At 40.3% G+C, this 16567-nt stretch overlaps 1 protein-coding gene across 1 annotated transcript in view; it reads left to right on the forward strand.

Moving 5' to 3' along the window:
- The window catches only part of LOC122687098 (ATP-binding cassette sub-family C member 4-like), a 324734-nt gene that overhangs the window by 184158 nt on the left and 124009 nt on the right, over positions 1–16567 (forward strand). Inside the window, exons 14-19 of the mRNA XM_043892538.1 lie at positions 1154–1250; positions 10162–10371; positions 11595–11735; positions 12537–12574; positions 12978–13072; positions 14956–15102. Coding sequence (XP_043748473.1) covers positions 1154–1250; positions 10162–10371; positions 11595–11735; positions 12537–12574; positions 12978–13072; positions 14956–15102 — 728 coding nt within the window. The remainder of the gene's footprint in view (positions 1–1153; positions 1251–10161; positions 10372–11594; positions 11736–12536; positions 12575–12977; positions 13073–14955; positions 15103–16567) is intronic.

Consider the following 16567-nt stretch of genomic DNA (forward strand, 5'->3'; position numbering starts at 1 on the left):
CCAGACCACCTGACCCGCCTCTTGAGAAACCTATATGCAGGTCAGGAAACAACAGTTAGAACTGGACATGGAACAACAGACTGGTTCCAAATAGGAAAAGGAGTACGTCAAGGCTGTATATTGTCACCCTGCTTATTTAACTTATATGCAGAGTACATCATGAGAAACGCTGGGCTGGAAGAAGCACAAGCTGGAATCAAGATTGCCAGGAGAAATATCAATCACCTCAGATATGCAGATGACACCACCTTTATGGCAGAAAGTGAAGAGGAACTAAAAAGCCTCTTGAAGAAAGTGAAAGAGGAGAGTGGAAAAGTTGGCTTAAAGCTTAACATTCAGAAAACTAAGATCATGGCATCTGGTCCCATCACCTCATGGGAAATAGATGGGGAGACAGTGGAAACAGTGTCAGACTTTATTTTTGGGGGCTCCAAAATCACTGCAGATGGTGATTGCATCCATGAAATTAAAAGATGCTTACTCCTTGGAATAAAAGTTATGACCAACCTAGATAGCATATTAAAAAGCAGAGACATTACTATGTCAACAAAGGTCCGTCTGTTCAAGGCTATGGTTTTTCCAGTGATCATGTATGGATGTTGGACTGTGAAGAAAGCTGAGCACCGAAAAGTTGACGCTTTTGAACTATGGTGTTGGAGAAGACTCTTGAGAGTCCCTTGGACTGCAAAGAGATCAAACCAGTCCATCCTAAAGGAGATCAGTCCTGGGTGTTCATTGGAAGAACTGATGCTGAAGCTGAAACTCCAATACTTTGGCCACCTCTTGTGAAGAGTTGACTCGTTGGAAAAGACCCTGATGCTCGGAGGCATTGGGGGCAGGAGGAGAAGGGGCCAACAGAGGATGAGATGGCTGGATGGCATCACTGACTCAATGGGCATGAGTTTGAGTAAACTCCGGGAGTTGGTGATGGACAGGGAGGCCTGGTGCACTGCGAGACATGGGGTCGCAAAGAGTCGGACACGACTGAGTGACTGAACTGAACTGAAGTAGTTTTGTATTATTTATTTGGTGTTTAAACCATGGATCTTCAACTCCTGTGTTGTGTTTGTCTCATTATGTTTTCAAAATATGTGTTTTCAATTGGAAGCACCCCCATTCATGTTTTTACACACAGTACCTTTTACATTTGTAGGTGTATTCGCCAAGTCTTGCATGAGAAGATCACAATCTTAGTGACTCATCAGTGGCAGTACCTAAAAGAAGCAAGTCAGATTCTGCTATTGGAAAAGGTAAGTAATTTCTAGAAGTCTGTGGAACTTGCTGACTCTCAGGTGTGTTGAAAGCCAGGCCTCCCAACAGGTCACTCTCCTTGGATTAATGGTAAGTGCCCTCTTTTCCCTCAGCTGTACACTCCCTTCTTCTCAGAGCTGGTGGTATTCTTACATTTGAGGATGAATCCAAAGGCCTGTAGAAATATCAATATTACACTCTAAGCCACATAAAGCCTAAAGTGTATAGAAGTGCAAGGCTACTGAATCATCACTGTTCTAGTGAAATTGTTAAGGATAATGATGCAATGTTATTTAGAACATTTTGTTTTCCTTTTCCAGGATTTAAGTCAAATTGTATTATTTGGAAATTAGAGATACTAAGACCTGTTTGTATCCACATGATTGTCATGCACAGTTTGCCTGAAGAGCATCTTCCATTAGTACAGGAAGCAAGGTTGGGTAGCCAAGCACCTGAGTCAGAGACACCCACTCTGCTGGTGTCCCCAGTTGCTGGTCTCCCTGCCCAGGTCTCTATGTTCCCAATACATGTGGGAGCCTGTGCAGCAGGACAAGGCCCTGCCTACACTGGGCTCCTGTTCTTATGGGGACAGATATAACAAAGAAGGTGACATCCTGGCTGTTTCCCTGAGGAGCTGGTGCCTCACGGGGTCTGAGCGACATGAAGGTGGGGACTGTGCTGTCACCTGGGAGAGGGAATCTGAGGCAGGGGGTCTGAAGGAAGGAGCTGACCTGGCAGTTTGGAGGAACAGCAGGAAGACCAGTGTGTCTGAGGAGAGTGAGCGGGCGGACGTAGAGGGAGCTGGTCTCTGAGCAGTGGGCAGTGAGCCCAGAAATGGGATGGAAGCCTTGGATGGTCCAGAGTAGAGGAGGATGTGGTCTTATGTGGGATTTAAAAGCTCTAACGGTCACCGGAGAGGTGACAGCAGAAACAGTTAGAAGTCTTAGTAAAGCTGAGAAGACAGAAGTGTGGACTCAGGCTAGAGTATCAGTTTCTAGAGCTGCTATAACAAAGTACTGCAAACTTGGTGACTTAAAACAACAGAAATTTATTTTATTTTATTGAAATATAGTTGATTTACAATATTGTATTAATTTCTGCTATACAGTGAAGTGATTCAGTTATACATATACATATATCTATTTTTAAATATTCTTTTCCATTATGGTTTATTATAAGATACTGAATATAATTCTTTGTGTGCTACACAGTAGGACCTTGTTGTTTATCCATTCCATATATAATGCTTACATCTGCTAATGCAAAGCCTCTCACTAGAAGTCTCCCCAGCTCCCTCCCTGTTGGGAACTACAGGTCTGTTCTCTATGTCCTTAAAACAACAGAAATTTATTGTCTCCCTGCTCTGGAGGCTACAAGTCCCCAGTCCAGGTGCTGGAAGGGTTATGCTCTCCCTGAAGGCTGCAGGGGAGAATCCATCCTTCCTGCCACTGGTGTGCACCTGCCTTCCTTGTGTTCCCTGGCTTCCAGCTCAGTATTGTGGTCTCTGCTTCTGATACCACGTGGCCATTATCCCTTGTTTGTCTGAGTCCCTTCTGTTCTCATAAGGACATCAGTCATATTGGATTTAGGGTCACCCTGCTCCAATGTGGCCTCATCTTAGCTTGACTGCATCTGCAAAGACCCTGCTTCCAAATAAGGTCAGTTCACAAGTATCATGTTTAGGGCTTGAACACACCTTTTTAAGGGGCTAGCATTCAGTGCACAACACCACACATGATTTGGAGTGGGTTGGAGATTAGGGAGAATTTTTCAGACTTGGTAATTGCTTGATATTTTACCCCTTGGTTTGTCTGTGTCTGTGCCTCAGCATCTCTGTTGTTAACCCTTGTCTCTTTCAACAGACCCGTGGCCAAATCTCTCACTTATCAAATGAATTTCTGCTCTAAGAAAGATTATTAAAATACAGCATCTCTACCTCTTGAAGCAATGCCATGTGTAGACTGTTCTCCACCCCTCCAGGAATGTGAAGCTCAGATTTCTTAAGCTTGAGACCAGTTACCTTCATGTGCAGAGCAGATGATGTGCTGTGCTTATTCACTCAGTCATGTCCAACTCTTTGTGACCCTAGACTCCTCTGTCCATGGGGATTCTCCAGGCAAGAATATTGGAATGGGTTGCCATTCCCTCCTCCAGGGGATCTTCCCATCCTAGGGATCAAACCCAGGTCTTTTGCATTGCAGGCAAATTCTTCACCATCTGTGCCACCAGAGAAGTCCAAGAATACCAGAGTGGGTAGCCCATCCCTTCTCCAGGGGGTACTCCCAACCCAGGGGTTGAACCAGGGTCTCCTGCATTGCAGGCAGATTCTTTACCTGCTGAGGTACCAGGGAAGCCCCCAGAGCAGGTGATACTAGTATGTAAAACCCTGCATTGGCAGTACTGAGTACAGAATAGTGAAAGGCACAATAACATATTTAGCCAGTCCCTAGATGTTTTGGGGCCCCCTTATTGCTTCTTTTGAGAATACATCCTCGATTTTAGAACAACAATTTGTCCACTAAAGAGCACCCCTGGATGAGTTGGGGTCCATCCTATTTGTTTGATCCCTCTCTCACATCAGAGGAGGGATGGCTGCCCCCTTGTCCCCTTGGAATTGTCAGGGCTTGGCTGCTCAGTGAAATTGCTGTCTTTGTACCACTAGTAATTTCCTTGTGCAGCTTACAGATGCTAAGTAGAAAGTAGTAATTTCATTAAATAAGGTGTATGCATTTTGTCTCTCAAGTGGCACAAGACACAATATATCTTGAATAAAATTCTAATTCTTCGGTATCAGATGGTTCCCAAAGGTTTCATAGTGTTTCTTCCAGGGGACCACCTCAGGGGATAGGATGAGAGGGGTCAAAGGTAGGGCCCTAGGGCACTATCTTCTACTTGATCTGCCTTAACAAGAAGCCCTCTTTTGATTGGTTTTGCATCCTGAAATTTTGGCCTCATATTTTGTTTGCCACTGAGCAAATTAGCTGTGTCTTGTTTCATAGGGTTAGAAAATAGCGAAAGCATCTGCATATGAGAGTTCCAAAGAATAGCAAGGAGAGATAAGAAAGCCTTCCTCAGTGATCAGTGCAAAGAAACAGAGGAAAACAATGGGGAAGACTAGGGATCTCTTCAAGAAAATTAGAGGTACCAAGGGAACATTTCATGCAGAGATGGGCACAATACAAGACAGAAATGGTATGTACCTAACAGAAGCAGAAGATATTAAGAAGAGGTGGCAAGAGTACACAGAAGAACTGTAGAAAAATGATCTTAATAACTCAGATAACCACGATGGTATGATCACTCACCTAAAGCAAGACAGCGAGGAGTGTGAGGTCAAGTGGGTCTTAGAAAGCCTCATGATGAACAAAGCTAGTGGCGGTGATGGAATTCCAGGTGAGCACTTTTAAATCCTAAAAGGTGGTGCTGTGAAAGTGCTGCACTCAATATGCCAGCAAATTTGTAAAGCTCAGCAGTGGCCACAAGACTGGAAACGGTCAGTTATCATTCCAATCCAAAGAAAGGCAATGCAAAGAATGTTCAAACTACCACACAATTGCACTTATCTCACACTCTAGCAAAGTAATGCTCAAAATTCTCTAAGCTAGGCTTCAACAGTACATGAACTGAGAATTTTCATGCTGTGTTTAGAAAAGGCAGAAGAACCAGAGATCAAATTGCCAACATCCGTTGGATCATAGAAAAAGCAAGAGAGTTCCAGAAAAACATTTACTTCTGCTTTATTGACTATGCTAAAGCCTTTGTCTGTGTAGATCACAACAAACTGTGGAAAATTCTTCAGGAGGTGGAAATACCAGATCACCTGACTTGCCTCCTGAGAAATCTGTATGCAGATCAAGAAGAAACAGTTAGAACCGGACATGGAACAGCAGACTGGTTCCAAATGAGGAATGGAGTACGTCAAGACTTTATATTGTCACCTTATATATTTAACTTCTCTGCAGAGTACATCATGTGAAATACTAGGCTGGATGAAGCACAAGCTGGAATCAAGATTGCCAGCAGATTTATCAATAACTTCAGATATGCAGATAACACCACCCATATGGCAGAAAACAAAGAAGAATTAAAGAGTCAGTCTCTTGATGAAAGTGAAAGAGGAGAGTGAAAAAGCTGGCTTAAAACTCAACTTTCAAAAAATGAAGATCATGGCATCCAGTCCCATCACTTTATGGCAAATAGATGGGGAAACAAAGGAAACAGAGACAGACTTTATTTATTTATTTATTTGGCTCCAAAATCACTGCAGATGGTGATTGCAGCCATGAAATTAAAAGAAGCTTGCTCTTTGGAAGAAAAGCTATGACCAACCTAGATAGCATTTGAAAAAGCAGAGGCATTACTTTGCCAACAAACGTTCATCTAGTCAAAGCTATGGTTTTTCTAGTAGTCATGTATGGTTGTGAGAGTTGGACTATAAAGAAAGCCGAGCACCGAAGAATTGATGCTTTTGAACTGTGGTGTTAGAGAAGATTCTTGAGAGTCCCTTGAACTACAAGGAGATCCAACCAGTCAATCCTCAAGGAAATAAGTCCTCAATGTTCATTGGAAGGAATGATGCTGAAGCTGAAACTCTGATACTTCAGCCTCCTGATATGAAGAACTGACTCATTGGAAAGGCCCTGATTCTGGTAAAGATTGAAAGTGGGAAGAGAAGGTGACGACAGAGGATGTGATGGTTGGATGGCATCACTGACTCAATGGACATGCGTTTGGGTAATCTCTGGGAGTTGGTGATGGACAGGGAGGCCTGGAGTGCTGCAGTCCATGGGGTTGCAGAGAGTCAGACACTACATGAGCGACTGAACTGAATTGAACTGGAGAGAGGGAAACTGAAGTAAAAAAATCATGTATTTTTAAAGAACTTGATTAGATTGGCAGTTTAAGCTTAAGCAGTTGCCTGATCTGAGGAGGCCTGGTTATCTGCTTGTGATTGGCTGTTTTTAAGTTCTCCTCTCAAATTTGAGCTCACTGATTCTGGGTTAGGTTTTGGTTTGCTGCCAAGGCTTTAGAACCACTCCAGTGTCATGGCCTTCTTGTTTAATGAATTGAATGGAAAGAATATTGAATTTGTATTTGGGAACTTTCTGAGTTTGTGGGGAAGTTTTAAAGACAATGAAGACACACTAGTGGATTCTCTGTCCAGAGCTACTTCTTACAGGTGTTGTCCCAGCTGAACACATGCTATTGTGACAGTGACATGGTCAGCAGAGATTTGATGAGTGACTCACCTATGCAGATGTGCTTGTGCCCATCTCTGTGTCAGCCTTATTTTTTTCCTGGAATATCTTCTCCAATGACTGTTCTTAAAAATTCTGTTTGTCACATGTAGTTTATCTGAATTGTCTTAAAAAACTCTACTGATACTTCCACTGACATCTGTAGTTTTTGCTTCTCTAAGTGCATCACAGAAAACTAGCCAATCTAATCAAACAGACCACAGTCTTGTCTAATTCAATGAAACTAAGCCATGCCGTGTGGGGCCACCCAAGATGGATGGGTCACTGTGGAGAGGTCTAACAGAATGTTGTCCGCTGGATAAGGGACTGGCAAGCCACTTCAGTATTCTTGCATTGAGAACCCCATGAACAGTATGAAAAGGCAAAATGATAGGATACTGAAAGAGGAACTCCACAGGTCGGTAGGTGCCCAATATGTTATTGGAGATCAGTGGAGAAATAACTCCAGAAAGAATGAAGGGATGGCACCAAAGCAAAAACAATACCCAGTTGCAGATGTGATTGGTGATAGAAGCAAGATCCAATGCTGTAAAGAGCAATATTGCATAGGAACCTGGAATGTTAGGTCCATGAATCAAGGAAAATTGGAAGTGGTCAAACAGGAGATGGCAAGAGTGAATGTCAACATTCTAGGAATCAGTGAACTAAAATGGACTGGATTGGGTGAATTTAACTCAGATGACCATTATATCTACTACTGTGGGCAGGAATCCCATAGAAGAAATGGAGTAGCTATCATGGTCAAAAAAAGAGTCCGAAATGCAGTACTTGGATGCAATCTCAAAAATGACAGAATGATCTCTGTTTGTTTCCAAGGCAAAACATTCAATATCATGGTAATCCAAGCCTATGCCCCAACCAGTAAGGCTGAAGAAGCTGAAGTGGAACGGTTCCATGAAGACCTACAAGACATTTTAGAACTAACACCCAAAAAAGATGTCCTTTTCATTATAGGGTACTGGAAAGCAAAAGTAGGAAGTCAAGAAACACCTGATGTAACAGGCAAATTTGGCCTTGGAGTACAGAATGAAGCAGGGCAAAGACTAATAGAGTTTTGCCAAGAGAACGCACTGGTCATAGCAAACACCCTCTTCCAACAACGCAAGAGAAGACTCTACACATGGACATCACCAGATGGTCAACACCGAAATCAGATTGATTATATTCTTTGCAGCCAAAGATGGAGAAGCTCTATACAGTCAGCAAAAACAAGACTGGGAGCTGACTGTGGCTCAGATCATGAACTCCTTATTGCCAAATTCAGACTTAAACTGAAGAAAGTAGGGATAACCACTAGACCATTCAGGTATGACCTAAATCAAATCCCTTATGACTATACAGTGGAAGTGAGAAATAGATTTAAGGGACTAGATCTGATAGAGAGAGCCTGAAGAACTATGGATGAAGGTTCATGACATTGTACAGGAGACAGGGATCAAGACCATCCCCATGGAAAAGAAATGCAAAAAGGCAAAATGGTTGTCTGAGGAGGCCTGACAAATAGTTGTGAAATGACGAGAAGCAAAAAGCAAAGGAGAAAGGAAAAGATATTCCCATTTGAATGCAGAGTTCCAAAGAATAGCCAGGAGAGATAAAAACCATTCCTCAGCAATCACTGCAAAGAAATAGAGGAAAACAACAGAATGGGAAAGACTAGAGATCTCTTCAAGAAAATTAGAGATACCAAGGGAACATTTCATGCAAAAGTGGGCTCAATAAAGGACAGAAACGGTATGGACCTAACAGAAGCAGAAGATATTAAGAAGAGGTCGCAAGAATGCCCAGAGGAACTGTACAAAAAAGATCTTCAAAACCCAGATAATCACGATGGTGTGACCACTCACCTAGAGCCATACATCCTGGAATGTGAAGTCAGATGGGCCTTAGAAAGCATCACTATGAACAAAGCTAGTGGAGGTGATGGAATTCCAGTTGAGCTATTTCAAATCCTGAAAGATGATGCTGGGAAAGTGCTGCACTCAATATGTCAGCAAATTTGGAAAACTCAGCAGTGGCCACAGGACTGGAAAATGTCAGTTTTCATCCCTATCCCAAAGAAAGGCAATTCCAAAGAATGCTCAAACCACCGCACAATTGCACTCATCTCACACACTAGTAAAGTATTGCTCAAAATTCTCCAAGCCAGGCTTTAGCAATACATGAACTGTGAACTTCCAGATGTTCAAGCTGGTTTTAGAAAAGACAGAGGAACCACAGATCAAATTGCCAACATCTGCTGGATCATCGAAAAAGTAAGAGAGTTCCAGAAAAACATCTATTTCTGCTTTATTGACTATGCCAAAGCCTTTGACTGTGTGGATCAGAATAAACTGTGGAAATTCTGAAAGAGATGGGAATACTAGATCACCTGACCACCTCTTGAGAAACCTATATGCAGGTCAGGAAGCAACAATTAGAACTGGACTTGGAACAACAGACTGCTCCAAATAGGAAAAGGAGTATGTCAAGGTTGTATATTGTCACCCTCCTTATTTAACTTTTTTGCAGAGTACATCATGAGAAATGCTGGGCTGGAAGAAGCACAAGCTGGAATCAAGATTGCTGGGAGAAATGTCAATCACCTCAGATATGGAGATGACACCACCCTTATGGCAGAAAGTGAAGAGGAACTAAAAAGCCTCTGAAAAGTGAAAGAGGAGAGTGAAAAAGTTGGCTTAAAACTCAACATTCAGAAAAGTAAGATCATGGCATCTGGTCCCATCACTTCATGGGAAATAGATGGCGCAACAGTGGAAGTAGTGTCAGACTTTAATTTTTGGGGATCCAAAATCACTGTAGGTGGTGATTGCAGCCATGCAATTAAAAGGCACTTACTCCTTGGAAGGAAAGTTGTGACCAACCTAGACAGCATGTTAAAAAGCAGAGACTTTAGTTTGCTAACAAACTTCTGTCTAGTCAAGGGTACGGTTTTTCCAGTGGTCATGTATGAATGCAAGAGGTGGACTGTGAGGAAAGTTCAGCGCTGAAAAATTGACGCTTTTGAACTGTGGTGTTGGAGAAGACTCTTGAGAGTCCCTTGGACTGCAAGGAGATCCAACCAGTCCATCCTGAAGGAGATCAGTCCTGGGTGTTCATTGGAAGAACTGATGCCGAAGCTGAAACTCCAATACTTTGGCCATGTCACTGGAAGAGTTGACTCATTGGAAAAGACCCTGATGCTGGAAGGGATTGGGGGCAGGAGGAGAAGGGGCCGACAGAGGATGAGATGGCTGGATGGCATCACTGACTCGATGGATAATGAGTTTGAGTAAACTCCAGGAGTTTGTGATAGACAGGGAGGCTTGGTGTGCTACAGTTCATGGGGTCGCAAAGAGTTGGACCCGACTGAGCGACTGAACTGAACTGAACTGAATTGCCCACAGTATCTCAACGACCTCCATTTTTAACACATGAGCACACATTTCTTTCATATCTGCTAGCACCTTACACAATATTCGGGTTGGCAGAGAACAGAAGGCTTGTACTGTGTCTAGCTGAACTAGATTTGTGAACCATAGTTCCAGACCTAAGAAATATTTTCTTATAAAAGTTATAGTTTAATAACAATTAACTTTTTTCGATTACTATATAAATTAGATTAGTATTATCTAATGCAAGTGCATTCCTCTCAAGTTTAAAATTTTTATTTTAGGGTGAAATGGTGCAAAAAGGGACTTATGCTGAGTTGCTGAAATCTGGGGTAGATTTTGCTTCCCTTTTAAAGAAGGAGAATGAGGAGGCTGAACCATCTCCAGTACCTGAATCTCCCACTATGAGAACTCAGACCTCCTCTGAGTCTTCAGTTCAGTCTGAACAGTCTTCCACAGCCTTGTTGAAAGATGCAGCTACAGAAGATCAAGTTGTGAGTTTCTCATTCTGCAACATCCTGGTCTGTCTGCTTTTGATGGCTGTTCAGTCTTCTCCTCTCATAACATCTTTGTATCAAAGTAAATAAGTTTCCAGGGCCTTAATCCATGGAATTGGTAGAATTAAATTGCTCTCTGATCAGGGTTCTCCTTTGGGTATAGGATGATGAATCTTATCAAGATCAGTAGTTGGTACACTGCTATGAATTCCTGGGTGTATGTTTATAATGGTTGCCAGCTTCCCTTTTACATACTATAAGGCATACTATGAAGACCCTCTCCTATCAAATCCTGCTGTGACCACATTAAATCAGCTATTTTTCCTACATATTGGAATGTTCTGGCACTGCAGATGACTGATTGTCATATTTTGCCTTGGTGTCATAAGGTTTGTGATAGACCAGAGATAACGTGTTTGAAGGACCTGACACACAGCAGACACTGATTAGTCCCTCACATTCCATACTCAGGAATCACCGAAATTCAGGAACCATATAGATTCAGATCATATTCTCTCCTCCTGATATCCAAACTCTCCTTACTCCAACTCATTGTGTGAACTCAGCTTACTGTATTTGACTAGTATTTTGAGGACCAGCTGTTTTATGTTTTCATCATTGAGTGACACAAGTCATCTAGAGGGATACATTAACTACATATCATTTTGTGTGTTATTTTGGAACAAACTTCTGCATTAATATTTGAATTGGATATGTTTTGCGTGTGCTGAAATTCATAATATCCTATTTTTATTATTTAGTCATATAATTTATTTTTTAATTGGAGTATAACTGCTTTACAATGTTGTGTTGTTTTCTGCTGTGCAACGAACTGAATCCAGTATATGTATACATATATCCCCTCCTTCTTGGACTCCCTTTCCCACCTACACCGCTGTCCCAAACATCTAGATCATCACAGAGCACTGCTACTTTAAGCAAAGCCATGCAACAATGAATAACCTTGTGCAAATGATATTTCCTTATTTCTAATAGATTACTAGAAGTAGTATGGCTGGGTCCAAGAGTAAATGCATATATGGTTTGGCTAGATATTTTCATACCCTCTCCATAGGAGATGGACCATCTTGCACTCCTACCAGCATGTGAGGTGTGTCTGTTTTCACCACAGAACTGCAATTTAAGGCATTGTTGAACTCGTGTAGTTTTGTAGTTCATTATTTAAAATTTTGTCTTTCACTGCCATTTTTCCCTCCAAGACTGAGAATATACAGGATACACTATCTGAGGAGAGACGTTTAGAAGGAAAAGTTGGTTTTAAGACCTACAAGAATTACTTCAGAGCTGGTGCTCACTGGTCTGTCATCATTTTCCTTATTCTAGTAAGCATAGCAGCTCAGGTAAGTAAGGAAACTTATTTTGGTGTGTGCCCTTAGCTTGATATTCACATACTATTTATACTGTATCTATTTATTTAATTATTATTATGTTTATAAAGAGATTTATTTTAAAAAACTGGCTCACGAAGCTGTGGGATCTACCTGGGTGAATCTGAAAGCAGAAGAGCAGGCCTGCAGGCTGGAACTCAGGCAGGAGCTGCAGTCTTAAGGCAGAATTTCTTCCTCCTCCAGGAAGCTTCAGGTTGTGCTCTTATAGCCTTCGACTGACTGGATGGGGTCCACCACATTATTGATGGTTATTTTTACTTAAGTTGACTAATTATAGATATGAACCACAATCCACATAAAATACCTTCACATTAATATCTAGAGGAGTGTTTGACTAAATGACCGGAGACTGGAATGGCCAAGGTGACATAGAAAACTGACTATCACAGTACCTGTCAAGTGTCTTTCTTCAAAACCCCAAACATTTATACTATTACTTTTTTTTCTTTTTTTGCATGTACTTGGATTTGCATTCAAATGTGCTATCTTTGGGTAGCAAAATAAGTGAGGCTTATGGGTGTTGTGTGTTTGTGACAGATTCTAGAAAAAAAAGAAAAAAGAATGCCTTTTAGAGACATTAAATTATAACATGCCCTCCCCTGACCTCTCGTCATCTGGGATGTGGGGCTTGGCACAGACCTGAGTCCGAAGGACCGTCTCCCTGTTCTGGAGCCTTCCCATCCCCCATCCTGGTGAGCGGGGTGTGAGGGCTCAGTAATGTCAGTGTGTGAGTGACTGTGTTTCCTGCTTTAGGTCGCCTATATCCTGCAGGACTGGTGGATTTTAAACTGGTGAGTGATTCCTGCTCTGACCCAAAGTGCTGTAAAGTCTACACGAAGCCTCACTTTCCCACAGAGTCAGGGGGAGGGGTGGGGATTGTACAGCCTCCTCTTCTGACCCTCATGTAGTTTCCCTGAAGAAAAATCACAGTTCCTGCTGGACTGTGACTCTCCCATGGTCTCTCCCCATGTCTCACTTTCAGAAGCTTCCTCACAGACAGTTCTGAGAACTGAAAGTCATGATTCAAATGGTATCTCTATAAGGTAGAGAGACATAGGGTTCTTAGAGCTAGGAATCATTTTCTAGCATTAAATTCATCTCCTAAATCAAGATTAATTTTTTTTCTGGTGTATATATATCTATATATTTATATTCTATATATAGCGTAATATTTTTTTCTTCCCTATTCCATAGGGCAAATGAACAGGATACTCTGAATATCATGGCACTTGAAAAAGGAAATATAACAGAGAAGCTTGATCTGAACTGGTACTTAGGAATTTTTTCAGGTAAAGCCGAATCATCTGGTCTATTATACTAGAGTCTGAGGTGCTTACAAGGAGCCTGCATGAGCAACTAGGGCTTCTAGGAGAAATTCAGAAATACCTCAACAAATAAGAGTCTGAGTCGCATTTACTCTATGAATTAATTGGAATAATTATTTTAAAAATCTACTAGAAGAAGGTGAATGAAGACTCTTAATTTGCTGTGTACTGGATTTTGGAAGTTAAACTAGAACTGAACATTCAGAAAATCAGCCACTGGAAACATGTGCTACTGTCTATTCTAATGGGTTGCTTTATCTAAATCTTATTATATGGATGGACAAGGGGATTAGAAATGGATCCCCACCCTGTGGTTTGAATTTTTCCAGTTCTGTCTGAATAAACCCTGTCCTTTATTGAACTTAGATGAATTCCTCTGGCAGCAAGGGCCCCCAAGCAAAAGCACTATTTCCCTGCAGGTATGCAAACTCCCCTTTGCCACACTGCTCATCTCTTGGGCTTCACCAGCTACTTAAGAGAGAAGCTAAGTAGGGAGAAATCCAGTGTCTGGGAATTAATTAGGATTCCTTCTCTTTCTTAGCTTGAGATCACAATGTTCTTGCACCTCCAATTGTGTGATTAATTTAACATCTGGCTTGCCAGACTAATATTAATTAACATGGCTCTGTTTTCACAAAAGTGCCTAGAATATGTGTAGCATTTCATACTTTCAAAAGGAAATCCTCATCTAAAATTTTAATATATTTTTAAAAAGTAAAAATAAAATTTTAAAATATTTGCACAAAAAACACACATACTAACTTTTTGCAAAGATAGAGTGAATTATATCTTTGTAAGAACCCACTCATTGAAATTTGTATTTCTTTTGTTGATCACTTGCTAAGAAACCTAAATCCGTTAGCTGTTTACCTTCTGAATTGGTGGACTGTGGGGGCTTAAAAGAAGAAGGAAAAGATTCTGTTGTATATTCATTTAGGATAGTGGGCTAAGACAAATGCCTGTTGATAGAATTCAGGAATTTGAACAGCTTCCAGAGTTGGAATAACAGTGATGTGAAAAGCTGAAGGAGAAAAAATACTTGATGGAATATTTATAACAGAAGTGATTTCCAGTTTCCTTAGTATCATGGGTTCAAGAGATGTTTGGAGGCTATTTTAATTTTTATATGCATAGTAAATACTCATTTGTGTCATTAATAAAAAGTTAAATAATTATGTGCATTTATAAATGCTTTTTGTTTCTATAAAACAGTGAGATTAGATGCTCTTTTAGGTTAATTATCTTGTGTTAAGATATAATTTGTATTTTCTTGCAATTCAAGTATTTAAGACATTTTCTACTTGTAACTTAGTATGGTATTTTCCTATTTTTTAAAGCTACTGAATATTTTGTACAATGAAATGAAATAATTTCTCCTGTTTCCTGTTAATTCACATGCTGGTACCAAAACATACCACAATTTCACATTATGGAAAATTTTGTAAATAGTGAGATTTGAAACGTGGAGAATGATTAACTACTTTTTATAATTAATTTTTCTTCTGAGTTTTTATTAGAACTTGCAAATTGAGTTTGGAAAGCCTAGAGTGAAATTGTAGTTTACACCTCATTTTTTCTTCACACATGGTTTCTGTTCAGTGAAAGGAAAATACTGATTTTCATATTCTTTTTAATAAATGTATCTTGTGAATGCATTAAACTCTTACAGAATCCATTCTATATATGTATCTAAACTTATTTATCTCACATTCTATATATAAAATTTATATGTAAATTCTTTTTATAGTGGAAAATACATAATATCTTTATAAACTACCTGCTGTACTTCAGTATCATTGAAGAAGAGGCACAGATTTTATGTTATGAGTGACATTTCTTTATTTCAGGTTTAACTGTAACTAGTCTCCTTTTTGGTGTCACAAGATCTCTGTTGGCATTGTACATCCTTGTTAATTCTTCACAAACTTTGCACAACAAAATGCTGAAGTCCATTTTGAGAGCTCCGGTATTGTTCTTTGATAGAAATCCAGCGGGTAAGTCAGATGCCAAGTTTCTCAGTAAATATATCTTAATACATTTAGTGCTTTGCCATGGTCTGGTATTTGAAAATGGAAGAGATGCTTGGAAGAAATCACTGTGCATGTTGATTCATTTTCTACAAAAATCTTCAGTGATATTTTTCTCTTACTAGAGAAAATTTGAATATAGACCCATATAAGCTTTTCATTTATGTGTGTGGGGGAAGATAAATGAATGTTCACTTAGCAGAATGATTTAGGAATCCATTTGTTGTGTGGCTTATGAAACACCATATATTTGGTTTAAAAATATATTTATTTTAAATAGAGGATAATTAATTTACAATATTGTGGTGGTCGTGCCATACATCAACATGAATCAGCCACAGGTGCACAATTGTCCCTTCATCCTGAATCCCCTCCCACATCCCTCTCCACCCCATCCCTCAGAATTGTCCCAGAGTACTGGCTTTGAGTGCCCTGCTTCATTCATTGAACTTGCACTGGTCATCTATTTTACATATGGTAATATACATGTTTCAATTCTATTTTCTCAGATCATCCCACCCTTGCCTTCTCCCACATAGTCCAAGAGCCTGTTCTTTACATCTGTGTCTCTTTTGCTGCCTTGCATATAGGATTGTCATCACCATCTTTCTAAATTCCATATATATGTGTTAATATTCTGTATTGGTGTTTCTCTTTCTGACTTACTTCACTCTGTATAGTAGACTCCAGTTTCATCCACCTTATTTGAACTGACTAAAAAGCATTTTTTTTTAGAGCTGAGTAATATTCCATTGTGTATATGTATCATAACTTCCTTTCCATTTGTCTGTTGAACATCTAGGTTGCTTTCATGTACTAGGTATTGTAAACAGTACTCTAAAGAACTTTGGGGTGCATGTGTCTCTTTCAATTCTGGTTTCCTCAGTGTGTTTGCCCAGCAGTGGTATTGCTGGGTCATATGGCAATTCTATTTCCAGTTTTTTAAGGAATCTCCACACCATTCTCCATAGTGGCTGTACTAGTTAGCATTCCTACCAACAATGTAAGAGGGAAACACCCTATATTTGATGTAAACATATTTAAATGTCCTTGACTAGTTACTGAAACATGGACTCTTAAATAGCATTAAGTTAGGTTGTCCTATATGAAAAACCTTCTTACAAGTAATCTCCCTATAGGACACAGGCTGTATGTTTCTTTCTTTCATTGCCCTTTCACTCCTGGAATCACACAGCTCTGGCATGTTCTCCAACTATGAGGTTTTCCTAATAAGGTAATGACTTCCAATCACATATAAGAGGCTTTGTGTTACCTAACAGGTGAATCTTCAATAGTAAATTTCAAATATGAGTGTCCCTGGAGGTTTACCAGTGGTTGATGCCTCCACCTTGAGGCCTTTCACCTGTCTTTGGAAGGTATCCTCCTGACTTGGGTTTCTATGAAGAGTTAGTTCATCAGTTAATTGGACATG

This window comes from Cervus elaphus, chromosome 30 (assembly GCF_910594005.1).
Source record: "Cervus elaphus chromosome 30, mCerEla1.1, whole genome shotgun sequence".
Lineage (NCBI taxonomy): Eukaryota > Metazoa > Chordata > Mammalia > Artiodactyla > Cervidae > Cervus > Cervus elaphus.